Source organism: Coenobita brevimanus, chromosome 72 (genome assembly GCF_032717465.1).
Source record: "Coenobita brevimanus isolate Jiangsu-jjx chromosome 72, ASM3271746v2, whole genome shotgun sequence".
Taxonomy (NCBI): domain Eukaryota; kingdom Metazoa; phylum Arthropoda; class Malacostraca; order Decapoda; family Coenobitidae; genus Coenobita; species Coenobita brevimanus.
Genome location: NC_137025.1, coordinates 13808568 through 13836067, shown reverse-complemented (window position 1 = coordinate 13836067; position 27500 = coordinate 13808568). Strand labels below are relative to the sequence as shown.

The following is a 27500-nucleotide window of genomic DNA, read 5'->3' as shown; positions in this document are numbered from 1 at the left end:
CTCCCACACACACACACACACACACACACACACACACACACACACACACACACACACACACACACACGCGCACACACACACACACACACACACACACACACACACACACACACACACACAAAATGCAAAATAAAAATATAAACACACAAACACACACACACAATAGCGAAAAATTACACATAAATACTACCACAAAAAAATATACCGGTACTTCATCGAATAAACAAAATTAAAGCAGACAAATAACGACAGCAATAACGTGGAAGGCATGAAGGATGGAAGTGTGGCTCATCTGGCAAACAGATAATACGTTTCCACACAAGGGATGCTGTGGTATTTTGAGAACCCCTCCCCCCCTCTTTTTTTATAAACAGCATACACAGTCGGCATGAACTATAAAAAAAAAAAAACTCGCACTGAATGGAATAGAAAGTCCCCATTAAACTCTTCAGCACGAGGATCTGTTATTTTTATTTTTCCTATAACACCTTCAGTACAATGACGGCTGAGATTTTTTTTTTTTTTTCTGGCGACCCCCGGAGATTTGACGTGCCCCAAAAGTGTCCCCTCGTAGTGAAAGGATTAAATATATTCCCTTATAATCGTCAGTACTATTTTTTTTTTTCTTTTTCTGGCTCCCCTCCCCTCGCGGAGATTTACCATACAACCAAAAGCAAAAGTTCGCTGACATTTCTCCGCTTGCTTAGGCGATGGAAAGCGTATATGAATTACTTTTATGTGGTGCAAACATGAAGTAGAGGAGAGTACGCGACGGAGGGGGAACGAGAAGTAGGAAAGGCAGGACACAGTGACAGCGGTGAAGGGGTTGGAGTGAGGGGAAAGGGGTTGGGGTGCGGGCTCTACCGAATGCTCTTTTTCATAACGTTTCGCAAAAAGCAGGACAGGAAGGAAACTGATAAAATAGGAACTTCAAGAACAAGAGACATAGAAAAAGGGAAGGAAAAAAAATCAGGAAGAATAAGCAAGAAAAAGAAAAAGAAAAATTACGCAGACAAAAAAAAAAAAAAAAAAACGAAGAAAAAAATGAGGAGTGGAAAAAACAAAAGAAAAACTAGCTGAAAAATTAATAAAAACAAAACTAGGAAGATGAGAAATTAATATACAATAACGTAAATAAAAAGGTAATCAAAGAAACAGGATTACAAGACTATAGAGACGATAAAGAGCACAGGAAACAGGAAGTAGATGATCCAGGACAAGGAGGTACAAAAAGATACATGACGAAGCAAGAAAACAAGGAAGAATGACCAAAAGGCAGGAACGAATGCAAAAAAATAAGGCCAATAAATATAATAACATGACACTTCACAATTTCCACGGCCTTGGGAGCGCAAAATTCAACCCAATCTTCTCTACTCACCCACTTTAACAACCCCCAATACGTGCTGCTTTTATGTTTTGCTCTCTCCAGACGATTTCTTTCAGCTTGGGCTAGATTTTTCGAACTAGTGGGGTTAGATATGGCCTTCAATAATCCCTTCACGACTAGAGGTTGACCCTAAGGTGAGTAAAATCGTCTGGAAATAGCAAAAAAGGGAATAGAAAAAAACGAAAACTGGCCGTAATATCGATGGGGTTAACAGTGCAATGGACTTTGAACTTTCTTGAAATAATTAAGAAAGCACTATTAAATTTTTCACTTCAGCTCGAGGATGACCTTTGTATCGGGGTGCTGTTGTGTTCTTTTTATCGTCAGCTATTGTCATGCAGCTTAAAATAGCGTTTCTGAGTTCGATGGATTAGCAACAGTACAACCTTTATTAACTCCACTACACTGGGCCTTTCTAAACTGAATTAAAAGAAAAAATAAGTCAGCAAAAACATCGCCCCCAAAAGCTGTAAATTAACGATATCTTACTAAAGGGGTAAAGTATAAAAGTATAATTATGAGAACAATGTTAGAGTTAATATGTACTCTAAAGACGAAAAAAAAAAGAAAAAAAAAAAAGGTGATCCAACTAGCCTACTACTTTACATTCAAAGGGTCGTAATTTTGTCGTGTTTGGAAGGACCCGGATGTTAAAATGATGGTTGAGAGTCGTGTTCTGCGGGGGAGTGTCTGGGTGCTATTTGTCCGTGAAGGTTGTTGTTTATGATCATTCCGTACCTGCAGGAGACTGACTTCCTTATACGTTCGGTTAAGCCCATGCATTTCTCCTTTAGTTCAGTTCCTTGCCACTTAATCCTTCCTTCGTCCTCCTCCTTCCTTTCCAGCAGGCGGCGAGAATCATAACATCTTGGAGCTATTCTTGTCAGTCACATTTGTATGTGTTTGTGATTCTTTCCATACCCACTAAGGTACTGTTCGTGAGAGTTTAAGCTTCAACACCTCGTCTTTCTGAATTTTACTTCCCGACCATCTAAACCATCCGCTGTCCCCCTCCTTCCGAGTTACATTCTGGTCCTTCCTCCAGTATCAGACACCACACACACACACACACACACACACACACACACACACACACATAGACTGTGTGTGTGTGTGTGTGTGTGTGTGTGTGTGTGTGTGTGTGTGTGTGTGTGTGTGTGTTCTGGTGGGATACAGTAGGACTCAAGCAGGTTATTTTTCTCATCTACTGAAAAACCACGAGCTTAAAAAAATAAGTTATAAGTACACTTTTTCAGAGATGTATACTCGTACTATATTTGTCTGTTTATGTCAAGTATGCCAAATAATATCACAATTATCATTCCTTACTTCATCACTATCCTGACCCATTTTCTCCACCTTAAAATGGGACGGACTATATTTTAACATTATCTATATTAAAATGGATATCCAGTGTTGTCAATTCGCCGTGGATCCCAGTTGTCGTGTGTTGCGGGAACGGCCCAGTCAGCGTTACCAATGTTTCCCCTGCATCATTTCCTACATCTCATAGACATTTTTGTATTTCGCCGTGTCTGATTTTTACGCCCAGTGATTGCATGGATGGTTAGTCATTTCACGGGGACAGCAAAAATGTCTGCTCTACCCACACCAACAGACTGAGCCGTCCCCGAAACACACAAGAACTGGAATACGTAATTATGTGGGTTACCCTAAATTAGCGAGGGAATCGGTGTGAAGTGATGGGTTCCCGAGGTTAGGCTACCCCATGGTCAGAATGTGTGGGTTACTATTAGAGAGAGAGAGAGAGAGAGAGAGAGAGAGAGAGAGAGAGGTGTATGCAAAACCCTAGCTGGTAACGTTCATTTACGGAACAACTGTGAGAATTTGTACATTAATCAGCATACCACACTACACAGCGCATTCACAGCAAGGTAGGGAACACAGATACACCTTACTCTGCTCGCATTCTTGGCATTTACAGACGATTTCATTCAACTTAGGAATATGCCTCCCGTACTGAAAGGGCTGCTCTAATTTCGCCTTTACCTCACCATGTAATCTCACCTTTATCTCACCTGAGCAAAATCGTCTGAAGGAAGGAAGAATAAATTTAAAAGTGGATTATCGGAGTGAAATGGTTAGTCTCTTCTGTCCTGCGATTTTTTTCCTTTCTGTTGTTCGTTCTTTCTACCTTCAGACGACTTTATTTGGCTTGAGGAGACTTTTCAAACAGGGAGGGTTAGATACAGCCTTCACAACAACCCTCATTCATAATATGGTCCTAGGAGTACCATTTAACTACTTGTATTAAAAAGATGGACGGACAGACAGCGAGGGTTGCTGGATGGATAGGGCAATGTATGTGCTTTCCTGTTTGTTTCTCGATTCCTAAGATGATGATGATGATGATGATGATGATGATGATGATGATGTGGAAAAAAAAGTTGGGACGATGATGGTGATGGTGATGATGATGTGCAAAATAAAGTTGGGACGATGATGGTGATGGTGATGGTGATGATGATGTGCAAAATAAAGTTGGGACGATGATGGTGATGATGATGTGCAAAATAAAGTTAGGACGATGATGGTGATGATGATGATCTGTGTAAGCTTTGTGGCGGTGTGTGTGTGTGTGTGTGTGTGTGTGTGTGTGTGTGTGTGTGTGTGTGTGTGTGTGTGTGTGTGTGTGTCATGCATCAGAAACGTGAACCCAGTAGACTGCAGGATGAAAAAGCCCTCCTCCTGCAGTCCACCATCCTCCTTTCGGTGGATTGGGAGGGAAGTGAGGGACGTTTGTATAGCCAGGCATTGGAGCCACAGCGGTATGTTGGTGCCACCACATGAAGGCGTCCCTCCACCGTACGTGTTATGCATGTAAAGGATGGACGTGGAGAGATCAGAGTGAGCAGGATATATATATATTTCTGAACACACACACACACACACCTCATGCACCCATAATCTCTTTTGCTTATTATACACACAGACAGTCTCTCTCTCTCTCTCTCTCTCTCTCTCTCTCTCTCTCTCTCTCTCTCTCTCATCATCATCATCATCATCATCATCATCAACAACAACAAAAATACCCTCCTTAATATACTGGGTTTCCCTGAATAACCTTACCCAACCTCATACACTCCCTCCCTTCACACACACACACACACACACACACACACACACACACACACACACACACACACACACACACACACACCACTAACAACAACAACGTCGGTGGTTACTTTCGGAGGAGAAGGAAAGGTAAAGGAGGAAAAAATGAAACAGCAAACTAATGCATGAGTTAACCGATACTTGCAGCCCTTCATGTATGCAACAGGTCAACTCTAAAACCGTCTTCCTCTGTCTGTATTTCCTACTGCCTGTGACTTTCAATCTTTAAAACTCAGTGTGTCCAGGCATCTCGAAATGAACGGATCTTGAATTTGGCGCTCTGTTATCTTGTTTTTATTTTTTTCTTGGAGGGAACAATCTTGCCAGCTTCTACTCTTTGGTTCCTTCTTCCTTGCATAAAAAAAAAAAAAAGAACAAGAAACTAAATGAAGGATAAACTGGAGGCAAGGTGTCGTAGAAGGGTAGTTACAAATTTTCCCTACAAACTAAACCTATATGGTAAGTATTTATAAGTTTATATACAAAAAATACAAAAAATGATTAAGTTGACCAAAAGACATCAATATCCGTTGTCCACGTTACTGTTGAAGCCCCAAACTCATCCCAACGTGAACCCTATGGAGTCAAGGTTGTTGCTGCCCTTCTACAGTTCACCTCCTCTTGAGAAATAGGGAGGGACATTTGTACGAACTGGTTATATCGTTCTCTCTCTCCCTCTGTCTCTCTCTCTCTCTCTCCAGGAAACAAACATGAGCGCAGTCAAATTGTGAATATTAATCCTTTTTCCCCCACTCACGAAGCTCCGGGAAAACCACAAACACGTATATTATTTTCAAGGTCTGGCGTACAGGTTGCATGCTTGTAATTCGACGCTGTGAGAGGACAGAGTTTTATTTCCTGGTCTTCATGGTCGTGTTGGGTCTTTGTCTACTGTGAGAATAACCGTAGTATTGTAAGGACAGAGGACGTGTTGGAGAAAGAGGCAAATGTTTTCAGAGTCCGTACGTCTTGTTTTCCGTTTATGTGTGTGTGTGTGTGTGTGTATGTGTGTGTGTGTGTGTGTGTGTGTGTGTGTGTGTGTTTAATCTTGGAAAAACACACACTTGCTTCGTACAGGATGGTAATGATGAACGGATTCTGTGCATCCATTGATCCTGTGTAGTTTCTGATCATACGTCTTTCTCACTCGCCCCGCCAAGGAATACGCCTCTCATACGTAGAAGGAACTTGCCTCCTACTGCACTTCTAAACCGGGTGGAATCAAAGGAGCGATATTCTTCCCTTCTAACCCCTCTTCTTTGGCGATTCATTTTGCATACTACGCTTTAGTATTCACAGACAAATTTTAATAATCATTTAACACCGGCACAGTTTGCAATGATAACACCAGAGAGAAAATTTACGTGCTATTTATATGACGATGTAAAGTGATGAGAAAGAGGTGCAGGGATACCTCTTTAATTAACAGGTCTACGGATCTAAGACTTTTCACTAGCTCTCCTCCTCTCAGTGATTCCCTTCTGTTTCTGACTCTCTTCGCCACAATGTTTCATCGCTTTCCTTACTATCGTTATTTCACTGGTTGCTGCCCCACAGAACCCTTCCCCTGCCTGCCTTCCATCATAGCGGGCAGTCGTATGTACCTAAAATGAGTACAATAATTACAACAATGATTCTTTTGACTTTTTCCGTACCCTACCACCGTCATCCCTTTTTGGTTTGTATTCACAGTCCCTCACGTACGTACCCATCTGGTCAACTCTGCAAGTCATCCTCAGTCTCATTTCCTGTTCCAGCTCCTTTATTAGTATTTAGTCCTGTCTCATTCCCTTTTCCCACACCTTTATCAGTATTTATTCCTCTGTCTCATTAACTTTTTCGTTGCCTTTATTAGTACTTATTCCATAGTCTCACTTCCTTTTCCAACTCTTTTATTAGCAAAGTGTTTAGGCCTCTGGAAACGAATGGATCTTGCCCGTAGCTTTCCTCTTCGCCTTTTCATGGGTTTGGATAACTTTGAAAGGTTCCAAGTACTCGGCTGTTCAGAAGACCCACCTGTCAATACCAACATACCGTACAGTACTGCAGTGTTTATCCTTTCACTCAGAGGACGTAATTTCCCACCACCACCCCATGTTTCCTGCTGCCATCAGCCGACTTTATTCAGCAACTTGGGAGACGCTATACGGTGAATGGGTTAATGAGGGCTGTACCTAACCCTTCATTTTGAACAGAGTACGAGAAGGTGAAGAGTACAGTATGAACAAAATATAAAAACACGTCACCGGATTGAAAGAGTTACGGATTTTCGTTGCCGACTGCTTGCTCCTGAACCAGTGAGTCATCATATGCGTGATAATTAGTTCACGCGCTGGGACGTATTGCATGTCCTTTCCTCGTCCCACAAGGCTGTCTGCTGGGAGGCGATAATGTTCCGAAGGTGAACAAAAAACTGAGACGATATGAGGCACTTATAACGTGACTTTCCAGGTAAATCCAACCACTTCCAACAATACATCATTGCTCAGATTTTACATGTTCTTGCTCTTTTATCACTAAGACTGAAGTAGTAGTAGTAGTAGTAGTCGTAGTAGTAGTAATAGTAGTAGTAGTAGTAGTAGTAGTAGCAGTAGTAGTAGATGCAACCCCAGGCTCAGCTACATGTCCCTTCTCCCGCAGTCCACATTCCCCATTTCGGGAACAGGGAAGTAACTGAGGGACGTTTGTGTAGCACGCCACACGATTTCCCTTGTACCTGGTTTTAACGTGCTTGCTGCTGCTTGTGCGTTTGGGTACTTTATTCAGTAAAGCATGTATATGGAGAGAGCAGGGTGAACAGGATATGCAGATCTGAACACACACACACACACACACACACACACACACACACACACACACACACGCACACACACACACACACACACCTTAAGTACCCATAGTCTCCTTCACTTAATATATACACACACAGCCACCAACACAAACTCTCTCTCTCTCTCTCTCTCTCTCTCTCAACAAAACTACCTGTCTTAAGGGTTTGTTCAGTAGACAAAAATTGTAGTTGTTAGAGGGTTGGGATTCGGAAGTTGAAAGGGAGGAGAGAAGGAGAAGAGAAGAGGGAAGAGAGAGGGAGGGAGGGAAGAGGAATGAGAAAAGCGGGAAGAGAAATACAAAGGAAGGAAAGGAGGGTGAGAGAGAGAGAGAGAGAGAGAGAGAGAGAGAGAGAGAGAGAGAAGAGGAAAGGGAAAAACAATATAGATGTGAGGGAAGGAAAAGAAGATGGGAGGAAGGAAGAGACGGAGAAAGAAGTAGGAGGAGAGAAAGAGGAAAGAGAAACAGGGAGGAGAAAGACGCAGGGAGGAAAGAAGGGAAAGAAGAGAGAGGAGGAAGAAAAAGAGAAAAACTGGAGAGGCATAGAAGGGAGGAGAGAAGAGAAAGAGGATGATGGAAGACGAAGGAGGAGGGAGAGAAAAATAAGGAGGAAGGAGAGGAGGAAAGGAAGGAAAGAGGCAGAGGGAAGGTAGTAACTGACTCACGAGAAGCTAGGAATTTCCACTATCATTATCCCTCCCGCCAGACGTAATTTCCTTCCTCCTTCACTCCCCCCTCCCCTCGTGCCTCCCTCCCTCCTCCCTCCTTCTTTCATGGCTCTCTCCTTGCTTCTCTCCATCCCTCCTCTCCTTCTCTCCCTCCGCTTTCCTCTCTTTCTCTCCCTCCGCTTTCCTCTCTCTCATCCCCTCTTCCTTCCTCTCCTGACCCCCTTCTCCTCCTTCCCCTCTCTCCATCTTTCTTCCCTCTCTCCCTCCCTTCACAAGTAATTTCCTTCCTCCCTCCTTCCCTTCCTCTCTTCCTTCACGAATCCCTCATTGTTTTCATTTCTCAATTCCTGTTTCCTACCTCCTTTCCTTCATTCATCTCCCCCTCCCTTCTGTCCCTCCTTTCCATTCCTTCCCTGTTTCTCTTTCTCACTCCACACGTAATTTCCTACCTCCCTCCCTCCCTCCTCTCCATCCTTCCCCCTCCCCTCCCTCCTTTGATGAGACTCCCTCTCTCTCTTCCTCCTTCCCCTCCATCAACATGCCTTCCTATCATTCCTCAAAGCTTCCTCCCCTCACTCCTTAATGACTTTCTCCTCTCTCTCTCTCTCTCCTGCTCCTCTCCATTTTTTAGTTTTTCTTTCTCCTCTCTCTCTCTGAGAAAGAGAGAGAGAGAGAGAGAGAGAGAGAGAGAGAGAGAGAGAGAGATTTATATATCTATATCTATCTATCAATCAATCTATCTATCTATATTTTCAATACATACATACCTAAAACACACACACGTCCCTGGCAGAGTGCATGGTGTGTGAACCAGTGTGTCGCTCTGATGGGTCTCACTGTCACAGCTGGTGTGTGTGTGTGTGTGTGTGTGTCTGTGTGTTTGTGTGTGTGTGTGTGTGTGTGTGTGTGAGACCATATAACCATAGCGGAAATCCCCCAAAGAAAGCCGCCGGACGTAACCCACATACAACGTCTATTGTGTGTTTGTTTTTACCAAGATCCCAAACCCCTTTCAGCTCAGCAGACGGCCAAGTATAGTCAGACTAGAGGATCATTTTCACTAGTAACCAAGGAGTGTCATTCCCACCTCAGAACTACGGGTCATGGAATTTCTTGCACCCTCGAGTTAGTATTTAGGTTGTGGCAGCGGTCCAGGTCTGTCAAGTAAAAATAAGCCTACTATAGTTACCCTTTCTGGCTGCCGCGTTGACGAAAATGGTGCTCCTGTTTGGCTTTCTTCGTTTATCTCTCCCTCTTTTTCCCTCCTCTCCTCCGTTACCCTCTCCTTCCTTTTCCCTCCCTTCCTCCGTTTCTCTCTCCTTCCTTTCTCCGTTTCTCTGCCCCTCCCATTCCTTTCCTTTCTCAGTTTCTCTCTCCCCTCCATCCCCTCCTTCGTTTCTTTCTCCCTTCCAGTTCGTTCTTTTCACTTTATCTCTTTTCCTTCCTTTCCCCTCCTTTCTCCATTTCTCTCCCCCCTTCCTTTCTCTCCTCTGTTCCTTTCTCCCTCTATTACCCTTCCACCCCTTTTTCTCTGTCCCTCTCTCCTTCCCTCTCCTCTGTTGCTGTCTGTCTGTCTCTCTCAGCTTATTTTCTCTTCCCTCTCCCTTTTCACTTAGATATTCTCCTCTTCTTATTTCTCCTCCTGCGTTTCTACTTCCCTCTCTTCCTCCCTCTTTATTCTCTTCTCTCTCTCTCTCTCTCTCTCTCTCTCTCTCTCTCTCATTCCCTCCATCGAAATCTCCCTGCTTCTTTCCTTTCCTTTACTCATACTCATCTCTTCATCGCATTTACGAAATTTCTTCAAGCTATTGGCACATTCTATTCACTGCTGCTAATGCTGTGGTGTTTGCTGCGGCAACCATAATGCTGTTTTACTCACTGCCGTCGCGCTGTGGAGACGGTGCTGCTTGGGGCGTGAACAGCAGCAGCAGCAGCACACACAACGCCACTGGACAGCAGGGGTTCAGCAGTCGAGTCATCCTGGTATTCTGAGTCTCCCTGCTGATAAGTCTCTCAGCTCCTTCGCACTTCTGAAATAAAGTACTGAAATCACTGACCAGTACCAACGTGACATTCTTTTCATATTAACTTCGCCTAAAATTGCCCCTCTCCATCTTGAACGCTGCACTTTAAAAACAGACTAAAACTAGAATGGTATTAGCCACAAAGAAATGTCATGGAAAGGATGTGGGGCCGTAGCATTTTTTCCCCCATCCAACTACGTGAATAAGCTGCAAAAGGGCGAAAATCTGGGTCAAGTTAAGGCGAAAGACCTATACTGTAATTCCAATAGTAGTAAAGCGATCAAACCTTTAAACTATGTCTGCACAACTCCAAATCTAGGAAGAAGAAAGTAGCACCAATTTTACCTGCATCTCAAGACACAGGTAAAAATGGACGTGCACAAGTTAAGCCTCTCGTCGAACAGGCAAGGAATGGACAATAAAGTTGTAAGTAAGATTAAGAGTGGCAGCAGATATGAAGGAAAAAAAAAAAGTAGAGGGATGCAGTTCGTAAATCTGTTGCCCTGGGATGGAGCGGACAAATACTATACCTGGTACTCCTTTTACGCTAACCTGGCCTAGATTTTCGTCCTTTTGTTGCCTATTAAAAGTAGCACAGTGGCAGAATAGGGCACTACTGCAGCTCTACTGACTAGTATTATAAACTGCTACTGTTCTACTGTTACAAATGTGCATTTAAGGTGTAGAGATGGCAATTTTGGGTCAAGTTAAATACAGTACAGTAGTACAGGCCTAGCTCAGACAGAAGACAACTGGAAGGGGCCTTTGTCCTGCAGCAGATTAGCAGAACTACGAGGAAAATGATGATGATGATGATGATGATGATGATGATGACGATGACTGATGATTGGTGATGACTAGTGATGACTGGTGACAGATGATGATGACGATGATAATAATAATGAAGGAACGGATGGCTACCGCTTATTTATTGTTTGCCATATGCGTCATTGTAAAACCACTCCGTCAACGCAACATCTCTCTTGATAGTACTGTCTCACAGAGGCCCTTGTAGAACCTCATCCTTAACTCCACATCTTGCATATTACACTTTAACATTGCCTTGTAAAGGATAATATAGTTACAAAACGATACTGAGGTGTTCTGTGCAGAATTAATCGCTGAAGATGAGGTGTTACTACAAGAGGTTACTGAGGCGTACTGTGCTGAATAATGGCCGAGGAAGAGGTGATACGAAATCTCCCAAACCACCCGGACTACAACCCTCAGGAAGGCCCTCGCAACGCTACGTCTCTAATCGTAAATGCATCATGGTCCCTCAGTGTGTACTTGGCCTTGATGCTGCCTTTACGCTGACAGTGACCATAAGGACGACGCTGCCTGTGAATGAAATCAGTACAGAAATCAATCATCACTGCCACCTTCAAATTGTATAAGTAAATGTGTAAATGCAGAGCGGTCCACGTACAACAAACACTCCTCCTTCAACCCACAGGATGATTTTGCCTGTGTTGCGGGGACGGCTCAATGTTATCAATGTTTTACCGGCATCATTTACCCATTTTCTACCCCCAGTGCCTCACCCACAACCACGCCAGCAGACTGAGCCGCTCCCGCAACACACAAGATCCTGCCAAGTGAGTTTTTAATGCAGCGTTATTCCCTTCTTAACGATGGTGAGGCTGGGGTGGAATGTGCTATCATCTTCTTGCAGAAGGGCAGCATGGTATTCCTTCCCTCCCAACACACACACACACACACACACACACACACACACACACACACACGATCATTCCAGCTGCTGGCCATGTGCCAAAATTTTCCAGCCATCATCACACACACACACACACACACACACACACACACAGGCTATGGTGGCCGTAACCTTCACCGCAACAGTGCCGTGGGTAAAGCCTAGCCTGGCACGTGAAATTGCGGTCACACGAAGGTTAAGTCTATGGCGGGGTGGGGCGAGGGAGGGGGGTACAAAAGTGAGGAGTGGGGTGTGAGCGAGGGGAAATTGAAAGGGAGAGGGAAAGGGATGAGAGGGAGAAGTGAGAGGGGAGGGAAGGGGAGAAAGGGAAGGAAAACAAGAGGGGAGGGAAGAGGGGAGGGGGTAGCGGCACAGATGGGTAGAGGAGAGAGGAAGGGTGGAGTGTAGAGGTGAGGGAAAGGGATGCAAGGGAGGGAGGGGAAAGGGAAGATGGTGGGACTGCAGAGCTGGAGATAGGTGGGAAAGAGGAAAGCGAAAAGGGGGAAGGGTTGTTGGAATAGGGGGAAGGCGGTGATTGGTGAAAGGGAGAGCTGAGACAACAGGGAGAAAGAAATTGGTGGGGTGAAAGGACAATGAGACGTGAAGGGGAGAGATGAGGGGAGAGGGGACAGTGGGAGGAGAGGGAAGAGAGGGTGAAATGGGTGAATCGCAGAGGTGAAGAGAGATGGGAAAGAGGGGAGGATGAAGACGTGGTAAGGAAGAGGAAGAGTGAGGATGGAGAAACGAAAGTGAGAAAGACGAAGCGGGATATGAGAGGCGTGAGGAGTGAAGAAACTGTGGAGGAGTTGGGGGTGAAAAAGCGTGTGAGCAGACAGGGGGAGAGGGGGGGAGGACAGGAAGGGGAGAGAGGGTGAGGGGGTGAGATGACGGCGGGGAGGAAGGAAGGGGGGGGGAGAGGAAATGAGGGACGGATGGTGGGGAGGAGGGAGAAGGCGGGGGCTAGGTGGGGGAGGGCGCTAGGTGTTTAATATTTGGTCTTGGGTAACCTGGGAATATCCAAGTATTATGTAGGTGGTGGAAGTGGCACAGGTTGTATTCTAAGAGGTTCTGGTGACCTCGTAACTATTTCTTAGCGATTTATTCTGCACAATACCTAAATTTCCTCTTGATACTGATACAAACTATGTCGATATTAAAGCGACAAATAACATACATATAAATATTAGGGGGTTACATGTACCATAAATCGCTAAGGAAGAGGTACTACTAAGTCTCTTGTGCTTGGAATGTGGTTGTTACGGTACGTGTAATAGTTGTGGTTGTTGCAGCCTAGTTGTTTTGGTAGACTTTGTAATGTTGTGTTAGGGACTGGAGTGGCTAATGGTGGAGGTGGCGATTGTGGTGGTGGTGTAGGGGTGACTTGTGGTGCAGTATACAGTACGTTATGAACTGTTAGCTTAACAATAATAATAATAATAATAGTTATAATAATAATAATTATTATTATTGCGTCTTTCAAGTGATGCGCTACTCTACAGATGACCCTATACAGATGAAGCAATACAGGGCTGAGTGATAGCACTAAAAATGATTTCACACGTTTAAATTTTCGGTGTGATGAGTTTACGGCTGCCAATGGCACAGCACAAAGTAAACTAGCTGTATCTGACGTACAATTAGGAGTGCCTGCACAAAATATGGAAAACAGGTTTCTTGCAACGAATCAGGACCGCTTCTTCTGCTCACCCACTCCCCCTCTCTCTCTCGTTTTAGTGTGTAGTACTTTTAACTCCACATGAAGCAGCCAGTTGTTATAATAATAACACCCTAAGCATTTCGGCCAATCAGTTAGGTTACCTCTTTCTCCTAAACAATATATCTAACTTACCGGTATCTAATTCTCCTTTTCACACCAACCTTCAATCATCCTACTGAATCAATATATATAATTTTTAGTATGATGATTCACGGTATTAACTGGCAGAGATGATGGACGCCTGCCCGTGGTGGCACCGATTGATACCACAGAGCTTTCAGGTGACGTCATCTCATGATCAGCCATATTGGCGGAAGTGTAGCAGCGCACCAATCCAGTCCCGTACTCTAGCAATACTCATTCATTCTCTGAGTGTATAATCTGAAGAGTGAACTATTACTGTATCTACGTGTCGAAATTGATAGGGTCGAGAGAATGGCAGGTTGCGGACGATAAGCCAAAATCTGAGATGAAAAAACTTTAAAACTGCTAATTTTATGTCCGGCACACACAATTTGTATTTTTCTTCTGTTCTGAAGCACTGTCAGCTTTCTGTTGGACAGCGCGGGCGCAGTGAGGTTGAGACCTTCACCTTTGCTGATGGTATTACCCGTATCGCATGGTCAGGGTGAAATATAAGCAATCGCGTGTTCTTTACTGCAGTGATCGTATACAGAGTTCGAAATTTGTGGGAACGAGTAACTACAGTGATAATGAACGCGAACGTGTTGTTTTCCAAGCAAACTCATTTTCGTTTCACATAGCCTAGTTCCCCACAAGGAGCACACAAAATGTCGCTAGTTAAACAAAAATTGTACTGAAAGCTAACATACTCTTAAGTTTCACTATATTACACATTTCCCATTAGACCTGTTTCGGCTGCACTTCCCGAACCCATTCACAAACTATTTGTTTGTAAACTTCAAGGTTTTTATAAACTCTGATATCTTCTGCAGTGTCTGGAGTCGGTAAGGATAACAATTAATTTACGACGACTGGGTAAGACCCATTTCAGACACCGGACAACCTGCTCACTCCTCATCCAATACGGATCTTTACTGAGTAATCTCTGTAGCTACAGTGCTCTTTCTCTTCAGGCTGCAGTCCTTGTTGCTCTGGACTGACTTTTCTCTATCTTGGTAATTTCTGACGAGATGAAAATCGACTTTTAGTTGGAGACACCGTGTACTGTCATATCAGTGTTGTATGTTACTCTCCCTCCACAATGGCGACGCACTGAATTTCATTGCGTCAGTGCAAACCCTCTGTAGCCAGATGGCTACACTGCCCAGTTATACAAACTTTCCTCAGCTCTTTCCCTATCCTCTGCAAGGTGGATGGTGGACTGTGGGAGAAGGTAGCTTCAGCCTATAGGCCGCCGTTTTCAGTCATATGAACCTGGGGTTGCAGCTGCAATTACCGAGACGTACTGACGAATTCACAACACACCGAATGCTACCCAGAACCACACTTTCACCTCGATCGCATACTTGTTCGTTCGTTTGTAGTTTTCCTCCACCTGTAGTGGAGGCCGGGCCATACATTAGCCCGGTGCAAACGGTACTTGTTGCCATGGCAGATTTCTTATCACCCCCTCCTGACTGATTTCTTTTATTATACACTGATTATGGTCTCGTCTGTTACTGATGCAAATTATATCGACATTTTAAAATGTAGCAAATAACAAACAAGATAATATTAAAGTGCAATATACGAGGTAAATGGCTATTGAAGAACTGCTACGAAGTCTCCTGTGCCAACGAGAATTCGGCTCCCTGGTTCCAAGAAAACAGAACCCGGGAGCACTCGACAGTGAAGAACTTCCCGTGTTTTTCTTCATCAACTGCCTAATATGGTGACAATCCGTAACCCTTACAGCATATCCCTCCTCTCTCTGGTATGTCACGAGGCAAACTACACACACACACACACACACACACACACACACACACAAATAGGATAAACAAGGGCACCAAGACACAATACGCACAAAAACCCAGAAAGATGCTACGAAGCCTCCCACGCCACTTGCAATACGCCCAGAAGTCAGACATTAACAGTGTGTATAAACAACCCCCCTCCCCCCAGCACGAGCGTCCTGAGATGAATAAAAGCGTAGGGCGGTAGCAAAGGAAACATAAACAAATACAACTAAATAAATAAATAAACAAATAGCCGTTGTGCACAAGAAGTCAGTAGAACATAGCAATTTTTATCCCCTTCAGTACAATATTTCTCTCCCGTGCTAAGAATAATCCAATAGTAGTAAATATATAACATTAAACACTGTTGAGCAGAGGGAGTTGTACATTAATTTATGTCATTTCATCCTTAGGGCGGTTATCGATATCAGTGTCATATTATCATATTATAATTATACTAACTAAAGAATACTATTATCATTGTCAATCTGTGTCTGAGAAGTGTTCTTAAAAGTCTCCCAACTTTCTTCACTCGAATTTATCGGATCGGTTTGCCTGTTCTATTCCAGTTCGCCAGTCTTATGAAATTTATATCTCCAGCAGGGTCTCTCTCTCTCTCTCTCTCTCTCTCTCTCTCTCTCTCTAACTTACTTTATACTTGGTCAGGTTAAAATTTGATACGTAAGTTGGAAGGAAACTGATAATAAACCATTCATTTATAAAGCAACACCATATCCTTCAAGATGATACTGGTGTTTATTACAGGCGCTGAACTATGAGGTTAAATGTGAAGGTGTCTGGCACAAAGGAGGACTGCTGTGTCTAAGGGAATGGGCTTTTAAGACTGTGTCCAGAGTCGTACACACACACACACACACACACACACGCACACACACACACACGCACACACACACACTCTTTCTCTCTCTCTCTCTCTCTCACACACACACACACACACACACACACACACACAGCTTGTGTTTGTCTTATGTCGCCCCGCGCAGCAGCAGTCACTGAACCTGAGAACCTGCTTTCTGTAAATCAAGATCTCTGCGGGGGGGGGGGAGAGTTCCAGCAAAATGTCATAATTTCATCAACCCCTTCAGTACGACGACGCTTTTATGGGATATTCTCTCTACCTCCAGACGGTTTTATTCCTTCAACTCGATCTCCTCTAAGATGCATAAAAGCGTCTGGTTGTAGTAGTAGTAGTAGTAGAAGTGATGATGATAATAATAATAATAATAATAATAATAATTATAATAATAATACAAAAGGCGTCACCGTACTGAAGGATCTGAGTATTAAACAGTGAAGGGGAAATCGGTGGTGCAGTGGGTAACACAACCAAACAACATTAACTGACGGGCCCCGCGTTCGAATCCCGGGCTGGCCAGACTGGGAGACAAAGCCAGTGTCCCCTGTTCCTGTTCACCCAGCAGTATAAATGAAAACATGGATTCATTGAGATTGTTGTGGGTCGTTTCGAAGGGAAACAATGCAAAAACCGATTATCTGCCTCTCTGACCAACGTGTAGTCGATAGGCACGAGAGATTTTGAAGAGAACCGTCATTAATTTCGGCTCAGGATTATAGAACCACGTACAAGGTTTTTCCTAAGGTCTTCCTGATTGATTTTCACAACTATATGTCGAGGTAGTGAAGTGGCCTTAACCCTTTCTGTGCGATTACATGTTTTTACTTTATTCTTGATATTTTCAGACGATTTTATTCGGGTTTGTATATCCTTTTCTAAATGGAGGGCTTGGATATAGTCAGCATCAACAAAGTCAGGACGAGAAGATTTTTCTAAGCTGAAATAAAATCTTTTGGAAGCAGTAAGAACAAGCCTAAAAAAAAAAAAAAAAAAAAAAAAAATCATTGGATCGAAGGACGTTGATTAAACTTCAGTGCCTGTTCAGGATTTCATCTGAGAGACGATGGTAATGATTTAGAGGCTTAGTTGCGGCTTTTATTTGTTCTTTAACCCAACGTCCTTTGATCTATATTCTTGCCATCTCAGGACGATTTTATTCACTTCAGATCAGCTTTTTCGAGCTGGGGGGCTTAGATATCACTTTACTAATCCCCTATCAGCACCGTACGCCATTCCTAAGCTGAATATAATCGTCTGATACCGACAATGACGAATAGAATGTCACCCGGTGTCGACATAATCTTTGCAGTCCGATGAGCGTTTTTTTATTCTTTTTTTTTCCAAGTAATTTTTTTTAAGTTCTGTTCAGGGCACACCTCTAATAGTGAACAGGTTCATGAAGGCTAGTTTTAACCCCTCCAGTTCGAAAAATCCCCTTGAAGTTGCATGCAATTGTCCGGAGACAGAATACCGGGTACTGGTAAACTAAATAATAATAATAATAATAATAATAATAGTAATGTCACAGGACTGAAGTGGTTAACAATATAACCAATTACGGTTGAAACCCGTGCTTCAGTTCGAAGATCCGGAAGCGTAATGTTCGACTCGGTACTACGGCTCTTTTACTAATTAATTCACTTCCTCAGCAACTGAAACGGAACTTCTTGAAATGTTTAACCGGAATAAAATCGATGGAGTCAGCAAGAATATACGTATAAATAAAGCCGCCATTGAAGTGAAGTGATGGGTGTAAAGTGCTGAGGTATTTTCTGCTGGGATTCGATTGTGTACCGAAACATATCTGAATCAAAGTAAAGATCTAAGTAATATACAGTATATGGATAAAAGAAGCTTAGTATATTAGTATCCAAGCAGCATATGAGGATCTGAAAAGTATGCAGAGGATCTAAGTAGTATGCAGGGACAGTGTGGTAGTTCTGGTAGATGCTAATGGTTTAGTGGTTGCTGCAAAAGGGATTCAGTAGTCGTGGAGTGGCAGATGGAGATTGTTGCGGGAGTAATGGTAGTTATGGGAGATACTGGTTGTTGTGGGAGATAGTGGTAGTTATGGAAGATAGTGGTAGTTGTGGGAGACAGTGGTAGCTGTGGGAGACAGTGGTAGCTGTGGGAGACAGTGGTAGTTGTGGGAGATAGTGGCAGTTGTGCAGTGGTCGTTGTGGGAGTAGTGTTAATTATGGGAGACACTGGCAGCTGTGGGTGTAGGCCTAATGGTAGTTAAGGGAGATGGTGGTAACTGTGAGAGTAGTGGTAGTTGTGGTAGATGGTGGTAGCTGTGGCAGACACCCATAATTCTCTCTGACAGCAGTGGTACACAGGAGCAGACAACAATACACAGGACACACAGATAACAAGAGGTGTATTTAGGTCACATGTTGGAGGGCAAATCCAGTAATACAGAATTCCACTAAACTCCAACCTACGTGTCTGTGAAAAGGACAGAAATGAGGAAGTTAGCTGTGACAGTTGGTGGTAGCTGTGGTAGAATGTGGTTGTTGTGGTATGTGCTGTATACTAGGCCGTGGTAGATTGTGGTAGTTGTTACTGTGGTAGATATGCTGCATCACTGCAGTAGATGGTGGTAGCTATGACAGAGGATGTATGGTAGTTATGGTGGCTGGTGGTAGTTGTGGTAAACAGTTGTAGTTATTGTAGGTTTTGGCAAGTATTACGAATGGTAGCTGTTGTGGATGGTGGAGGTAGTTATGGTTGATAATGGTGAAGTTATGATATAGTAGATGCAGTGTGGTAGTTAAGGTGGATGCAGTGTGGTAGTTAAGGTGGACGCAGTGTGGTAGTTAAGGTGGACGCAGTGTGGTAGTTATGGTGGATGCAGTGTGGTAGCTGTGGTAGACGTCAGATAACCTTCACTGTCCACACTGGGTAATACAACCACTTTCTCCTGACCCCTCCCGCTCTCTCTCTCTCTCCTTAAATGGATCTATTCGGACAATCACCCCCCCTCTTATAAGAATAACTTCTTTTCCTTTTCTTATTCATGAAGGTTATGGAGGACTTTCTTATAGTCTGTCTGTCTGTCTGTCTCTCCTGCTAAAGACCTTCTCTTCCTTCCCTTATTCATGAAGGTTATTTGTTATAGCCTTATTTTTTTTTTTATTACTGTTGTTTCCTCCCTAAGAGATGCTGTTTTACTTACTGTTTTTGGTTCGAACCCCGAGCCCAGGTTCCAAATGCTTTCTTGTTTCCTGTTTAATAATATATCCGGTTTACTTGGCCTTGAACTACAACTGCTTTTTGTTAACAAGTTCCGCAGTAGTGTTGATGTTCACTTTTTTTTTTTTCCAGCGCCTCACTGTAACTAGAAAAAAAAAAAAAAATGGGTTCTGAGTGACAAGAATTTTAAGCTAGTCAGAGTAAGTCCAAAACTGACTATGAAGAATGCTTAAAAAATCTTCTGGCGGTGTCTAGATTAACATATAAATTCACAAGTACACTGAGGAGTTAAAAACTTTCACGTAAACAAAAGCATGAAACACGAACTTTTCAAGACGTGTTAGAGCGAGGCGGATAAACAGGTAGTTAATATCCACTGGTAAATAAAGTAGATGAATGATGTAAACTGCACACCACTCACACCCCACCTACACCCGTAACCCCCTACAAACACACCTGCCGGACGCTGACTGAAGGACTTTGGGAAAACTGGCGCCACTTAAAAACTTCCGCCACGCAGATGCCAAACGTCTCCGGATCCTCCGAATAGTAACTGGGTGTGGGGATGTTGTAAGCGCTCTCTTCGTAAACGATGTAAGGAGGAGGCAACTTTCTTCATAAATTTTACCATTAGACTTAACTAAATCGTCAAGAGTGCCATAAGAGAAAAATAATAATGTTGGCCACCTGCTATGTAGTGTACTGTATCAAATTAGGAACACTATAAATCACTAAAACAACATACCAGTGAAGTACGAGAGCTTACTAGAAACAAGAGTCATTATGTATACAGATTTTCCTGTCGCAAGTTTTTAACCTTGAACGAAATTTAATGTCGAAAATATCTTAAAAAAAAAAAAAAAAAAAAAAAAAAAAAAATCACGTGGACGCCCCGCCAACCTTGAAGTCCGCAGTACTAAAACCCCAGGAGCAGTATACACACACATGGCAGGATTTTGGAAGCCCAAGATACACAAATACGGCCACTGCTAATTCCCCATCGTAAGTGGAATCTCTCGCTGCAGGAAGGACTAGGGACATGAAGGCTGCATTTTCCTTTCTTCGTCCTTCCCGCGAGAACGTATCATTATAATTGTGATAGGGTACTGAACGATCGTAAGTTGTTTGTGACTCTCAGTTTTGGGGAAGTATGTGTAAAGGATTTGGGTGATTCTTTTGGTAATCAGGTGTCTGAGAAAGTGAGTTACTGTCAGGCGTTTTGTTTGGTCTTATCTTCTGTCCATACTATTCACTCTAGATTCGCTATTCAGTGTTTGGTAGCTCTGAAAATGACAAACGTATAAGCAAATTATCTAACACACACACACATCTTAAAATCAGTGTGTGAATACGGGCCGCAGCCTATTCCAGGTACTGAACACAGTCGGAAACCCAGCCAGCCGGTGACGTCACGCACCTGTTGTACTCGAGGACTCCGGTCTTACTTCCTCGAGGCTCCATGACTGTTATGTAAAGCTCACCGACATCACTCGGCGCCTTCTATCAACCCGCCCCTCACGCACCGGTTGTAACATTTGCATATATCTGAATCACTGCTGGTGGGGGGTGTGGGGTGCGGGAAATCCCCCTCGTTGTACTCATACTGGTAAATTGCGAACCCAGTACTTCCCCTCTCCACTATTTTTTTTTTTTTTTTTTTATAGCCGCATAGTTTTTTTGTTCATAAATAAGGGAGGAAGTTTCAAGTGGCGTCTGTATATTACTTAGAATTCGTCTCCCAGAAGATATTATTAACGATATATTTTCTTGTAGGTTTCTCTATCCTATTCGCTTTCAGGAGAGCCTGGGGCCACAAATACATGTTACTGAGAGAGTGGGAAATTGGGCTGGAACAGAATAATGATAAGATAACGATGTCGTCAGGTGATGAAAGCTGGGAGTTTACTGTGAAGGCTGGAGGCTCCCTAATCTGTGATTCCAGGCATATCCCAGTCCTGTCTTGCAACACCAGGAATATTGGCGAGGCTGCTTTTTCCAGACTTTTAAGGCGAGGGTAACCCATCAGTCATGTTTGTGCCGTATCATAGAAACAGTAAACCCAATCCCTTGGTTTAATCCCTGATGAACCCCACCGCTCAGAGCACCTTAACTCACTGGACCACTCAGTGTGGCCAATGGTTTCCTGGAGTACAGGAAGCCATTTAGGTTGCCACCAGCGTCGAGTTACCTGTAGGTAGCGCTACATCATGTGTGATGATGACAGTCACTGCTACCAACACACTGGTAAATACTGATGTTAGTGTTATGTAACCCATTGTAACTCACTGTGTCTCCTTAAGCCTGTTAGGCAGCCGGTGGAGCAGTGGTAACAGAACAAACTTGCAACTAGAGGGCCTCGGATTCAGTTCTCAGGTTGGTCAGACTGCTGGACAGTTTGTTTCCTTCTTGTCCCTCTTCATCCAGTAATACAAATGGGGATCTGGACATACCGTCGACGCCTGCTTATCGTATTCCAGGAGAAGACTGGAACAATAACAATTGACGTCGTACCTTAATGACCCTCGTGTAGTTGATAAGCACTAATCCGAATCCTTCTTCTTGCTCAGACCACCAGAAAGAGAAATAACTTACCCCCTCCCCTCTCCCTCTCCCGCAGTGATCTCTGTGGCCTCGGTGTGCACATAAAGCTGGTCGTGAGGCAAGTGTGGCGTGTACAGGCTAATGCAAAAGTCCGTCCTCCTCCCCTGCCTCTCTCTCATTGCTGGACTCAGAGATGCTGAAATGTGACGCACCGGACTGAGCTGCACATCACCATCCATGACATGCATCTTTGTCCACTACGTCATATTCAGACAACTGCTAATCCTGATAAAAGATGGGCAGGGAAGGCGAACGGTCTTTTGCATCTGACTGTACCTGGATGTGTAGGGGGGGGGGAGGCTTCATTATGCTGATGGTGGTGTGGTTTTGGGATGCGGACCCGAATTCGAGGCTGCGTGGAAGCCTTCGTAGTATTTTTCCCTTGACGATTTATTTTTGTTAATACACCTTAATAATCTTCTGTGTGTCATTTATATCGCTTCAGTATCGCCATAGCAGGTATCAGTAATAAAAGAGAGGAGATTGAGGGATACTATGCAGAATAAATCGCTAAGCCAGGCTGTTATGAAATCCCTACAGCTACTTAGAGTACGACCTAAAGCCACTCACAAAAGAAATTCACCGGCCCTCCCCCTCCAGGCTAGATCGTGGCAGTTCAGGTCTCGTATTAGCCGATCAGACTCTTGGACAAAGTTTGCTTCCCCCTTAGTAGTAGTAGTAGTAGCAGTCGTAGTAGTAATAGTTTTAGTAGTAGCAGTAGTTCATCCAGCAACGCAACTGGGGACTTGGATGTAAAATTGATTGCTGTGTGTCGTATTTTACGTGGGGAACTGAAACTTGACAAAATTAAGTTTCTCCTTAGTGGCCGCTACGTGCAGTCGATAAGCATTGTTCATGAGCATTCTCCTTCCTCCCCCCCCCCTTCCCACAACATCCCTCAACCCTCCCCCACACCGACACGCTACTTCAGACACATTGCAAATGTTTTACAATCCCAGGTTTGAATCATACTGTACGTCTGTTTTAAATACAGATGCTCAGTGCTGAGTAATTTGGGTTGTGGAGAGGGACGCCTTCATGTGGTGGCACCGATATTACTGGGCGAGCCACCTGTCTGGCCAAAAACATCACTTAATTGTCTACTTGCCTGTCCCCAGGAGGAGGATGGTGGAATGCTACAACCTGGGGCTGGAACAACAACAACAACAACAACAACAACTACTACTACTACTGCTACAACTACTACTGCTACTGCTGCTGCTGCTGCTGCTACTACTAGTACTACTGCTACTACTACTACTACTTCCGCTACTACTACTACGTCTTCACGTGTATGCTCTAATATAACTGGTTGGCTTCTTTGCTTGATTATATAAACGTCTCTCAAGTCCCCCCCTATCCCCCGAAAGGACGATGATGGGTTGCAGGAGGAGGGCGACTTCAGCCTGCAGTCCACTAGCTTCACGTCCAGATGAGCTTGGGGCGACAAAAACAGCATAAACAACAACAACAACAGCACCACTACCACCACTACGACCACCACAACCACCACCACCAACAACAACAACAACCACAACTACAATAAATAATAATAATAATAATAATAATAATAATAATAATAATCTATTGCCAGACGCCTTAATCCCGTAAGGGGTAGCCACAAATAAAATGATGATGATGATGATGATTATTATTATTAGTAGTAGAAATGAGTTATTTAAGAGGAGCCTGTGGAGTCACGTGGAGAGACAGGCTGACGAATGAGGATATAAAGGAGCGTTGTGGTGTGGATGTGGATGTGATAGGAAGCGTTATGAGGAACACACTAAGGTGGTTTGGCCATGTGGAGAGGATGGAGGGTGAAAGTCTGACGAAGAGAGTGTATGTGAGTGAGGTGGAGGGGGGAAGAGGGAGGGGGAGGCCGAGGATGAGATGGAGGGATGGGGTGGAGAGGTATATGAGAGAGGGGGGTGTGAGTTGGGAGCAGGGCAGTGAAATGGCGGGGGACAGGGCGACTTGGAGGCAATTTGTTTGTGGCCACCCCAAACGGGATTGAGGCGTCTGGCAATAGATAGATAGATAGATAGTAGTAGCTGTAGTAGTAAAAGGAGTGGTATTGAAGTACTGTAGTAGTTGTGGTATTAGTAAACGCGTACGTTATTCTTAGACCAATAACGCCCTCACACACAACCCCTGTCTTCCGGCCCCCACCCACTCGAACAGCTGAGAAAAGGGCGAGGCTTCTCTTGAATTTTGTTTTCAAACTAAAATTGGTGGTAACTCAGATCCTCCATTGAGAAAAGGCAGGACCGCTTGGCCAGGGTATTATTCTAGTTATCTGTGTGTTTCTTTGATTCCTCACGCAGTCTTGGTGTTTGGAATGGAGGGAAAAAGTTGCGGGCCGAGATAGTGGATAATGGCGAATCCTCTAATGTTTGTTGTTGTTGTTGCCGCTGTCGTTGCCCCACCTAGGAAAACCCCATCATGCCGCCCGACAAGGTCAGGGAAGGTGGGGGAGAGAGAGAGAGAGAGAGAGAGAGAGAGAGAGAGAGAGAGAGGGGGAAGGGGGGGATGGTTTGGGGGATGGAGGAATGAAAAAAGAATTAGCGTCTGGAGAAAGGGACAAGAAGGAAAAGGGAAAATATAATATCTTTAGGAATATTGGGGTTATTTGGAGGAAGAATTTGGGAAGGAAGAAGGAAAAAAAAGGAATGCAGGTAAATAAAATATTGTGTGTGTGTGTGTGTGTGTGTGTGTGTGTGTGTGTGTGTGTGTGTGATGAAAGTGCTTTATTCCATACATTTTAAAAAATTCCAGCTACCCACCAATGATTTTACTCACCTTAGGGAAGATCTCTCGTTGTTAAAGGGTTAAAACCGTATATGCTTCTAAAGTATTATACCTGTAATATTCATACAAGAGTTTGTTAAGATTCTTCAAGAATATTCTTCCAATCAAGACTGTCACAGAAAGCGTAGATTTCATGGTGGACTGGGGTAAACGTGGCTGGCACTCTTGCACTTGTTAGATAACAGACGGAACTAGGAACAGGAGAATCCTCCCCTTCCCACACACACACATACACACCACCATCCTTATTTACTAAGTATAAGACGAAATATTTGCGACGGAAAAGTCAGTGAAGTCCCCTCCCCCCTCCTCCGTTCTGTCAGATAATATAGGTAAAAAAATGAAGTTGGGAATTTATGGACTGAAACTTTATTACCAAGTAAATCTAATAAAAAAATCAATGTGAAAGGGGTAAGGAAAGCGAAGTAAATATAGATGCCAGTTATGAATTGCACGAAAACTATTTAATAATTATATAATAAAAAACATAAGCAACGCTACGCTACTGCAACCCTCAACCTGACCAAGCACATAGCCTACCCCTCCACATCCCTGCACATCTATCAAAGCGCATAACGGCCCTCATCCCCCCAGTAATCTTTTCTTTTAAAGGTGGGCCTAAGGAGAACGCACTGAGGACACAACCTGGGCCCTTCAGATTCCTTGTGCAGGTCGCACTGAAATGTCTGGAAAAAATGTTTTTTTTTTTTTTTACTTTTTCATTATTTAAAAAAATCTGCTTAAGACACAGCATTCCACCCATCAAAAGACATCGGCTTACTATAAGACACATAACTATGTGAAATTTCATGACTCCATAGTGAATACAGTACGTTCTGAGTTCTGGCCCGAAAACGAAATCTCTACATCCGGCCACCCGCTCTGCCGTCTTGGCGCCCAGCTCTATACTCGTATGGACGGACACCTATTGATCCCAGTGATAAAAACACCCTCCTCTGCCTTTATCAGGTGGAGGGTATAAAAATAAAAAAATAAAAAGGAAATCCAAGCCAACTTTCGGAGAATACCTTTACAGAGAAGATGAGGATGAGAAAGAGGAGGAGGAGGAGGAGGAGAATATAATGAAGGAGAAGGAGGAGGAGGAGGAGGAGGGGGAGGAGGAGGAGAGGAGGAGGAGAAGAAGAAGAAGATGATGACGATGAAGAAGAAGAAAAAGCAAGAACGAAAAATAAAGACGTAGCAAACGGACTAAGGTAAAAAAAAAAAAAAATGTCCACGGGGCGTGGTCGTCGCAGGACCACAAAAACTAGACCTTACTGTGAAAGAATGAGCACACACGAGTCATGCGGTCTATATGGGGCTTTCCTCTTGCCAGCCCCAGAAAATCCCACGTCGTCCTGAATTAATGCATATAATATTGATTCAAAGTTCTTAGTGTTATTCTCTGTTTATATACCCCTCCTCTCTCTCTCTCTCTCTCTCTCTCTCTCACGTCCTAAAATTAACCTGCTCTTTGATGGAATTTAAAACCGAAGATAGAGTGTTATATTAAACCTTTAACACTGCCAGACCAATAACTCTAAGTACAACAAGTAAACTATGCCCAGAAATAAACAGATTTAAATGGTACCTTCACATCCTGACACAAAATACCCGAGAAAAAAGATAACTGGTCGCCACAGAATCCTCTCTCTACATATCTTCACGTTTTCAATTAAAGCTACCAGTAACGTGTTAAACGATTGCCTTTTTATTCAGACTATGAGAGTCAGTTAATCGATCCAGAGCAAACGAACTGGTGAATACTCTCTGCCCATAAATGTCAAGGAGTGAGACTAATGGCAGCTGGTAAATGGAATCTAGATTCAAGTACACCTGGGCTTGAATTTGTGTGAAAGGTGTGTTGTTTCCAGGCCGTCTGTCATGTGCACCATCCTTCTTCGTGCCACCTTCCCACGATCGTCCTCTTTGTTTGGTGGTCTTTTCATTGGTCCTTTCTCTCTCTCTCTCTCTCTCTCTCTCTCTCTCTCTCTCTCTCTCTCTCTCTCTCTCTCTATCTATCTATCTATCTATCTACAGGCAAATTAAACACTGGAGCAATGAAATTAGCGACAGATCCTATTACACATCTGCAGCAGGGAAAGGCACACGGCTGTTGACTAGTTTTCCCACTATCATATTTTTTCATTTCCTTAGTTTCTAAACACAACCTCATCTCACCTGTAAGTGAGGAAAGGAGTTGGGATTATGACGATGAAAATTTCAGGCTTCTAATCCCAGAGTTCACCTAGGAAAAAATAAAGAGCAATTTTGCTACAGTTCAGCTTCATTTTCTCTCACCATACTGATTTCCTCCGCCCCACCCTTGTCTCTATAACCTCTTCCCCCCCCCCTTTTTTCTTTTCTTAATTAATCAAAGCTTCTCCATTTAAAAACATTGCTACCCCCTCTCAGTGCATTGACCCTTATCCCCACCCTACGTACAATATATGTCCTCCTTGTGGGGTATCTAACTCCCCTACTTTTTCACTTTGTATTATTCTAGCGAACATCCAACACATCTTATGTGTGTGTGTGTATATATATATATATATATATATATATATATCGCATCCAAGCGTCTTCTGGCGGTACCAAAGAATACATAGGTTCA

General features: G+C 43.6%; 1 protein-coding gene across 4 annotated transcripts in view; it reads right to left on the bottom strand.

Annotated features, from left to right (window-relative positions):
* The window catches only part of LOC145407026 (serine protease inhibitor dipetalogastin-like), a 48700-nt gene extending 38690 nt beyond the window's left edge, over window positions 1-10010 (bottom strand). For all 4 annotated transcript variants that reach the window (XM_080278042.1, XM_080278045.1, XM_080278043.1 and 1 more), the window contains exon 1: window positions 9905-10010. In XM_080278042.1, coding sequence (XP_080134168.1) covers window positions 9905-10004 — 100 coding nt within the window. In that variant the 5' untranslated portion in view covers window positions 10005-10010. The remainder of the gene's footprint in view (window positions 1-9904) is intronic.
* Between the last annotated feature and the right edge of the window lie 17490 nt (window positions 10011-27500).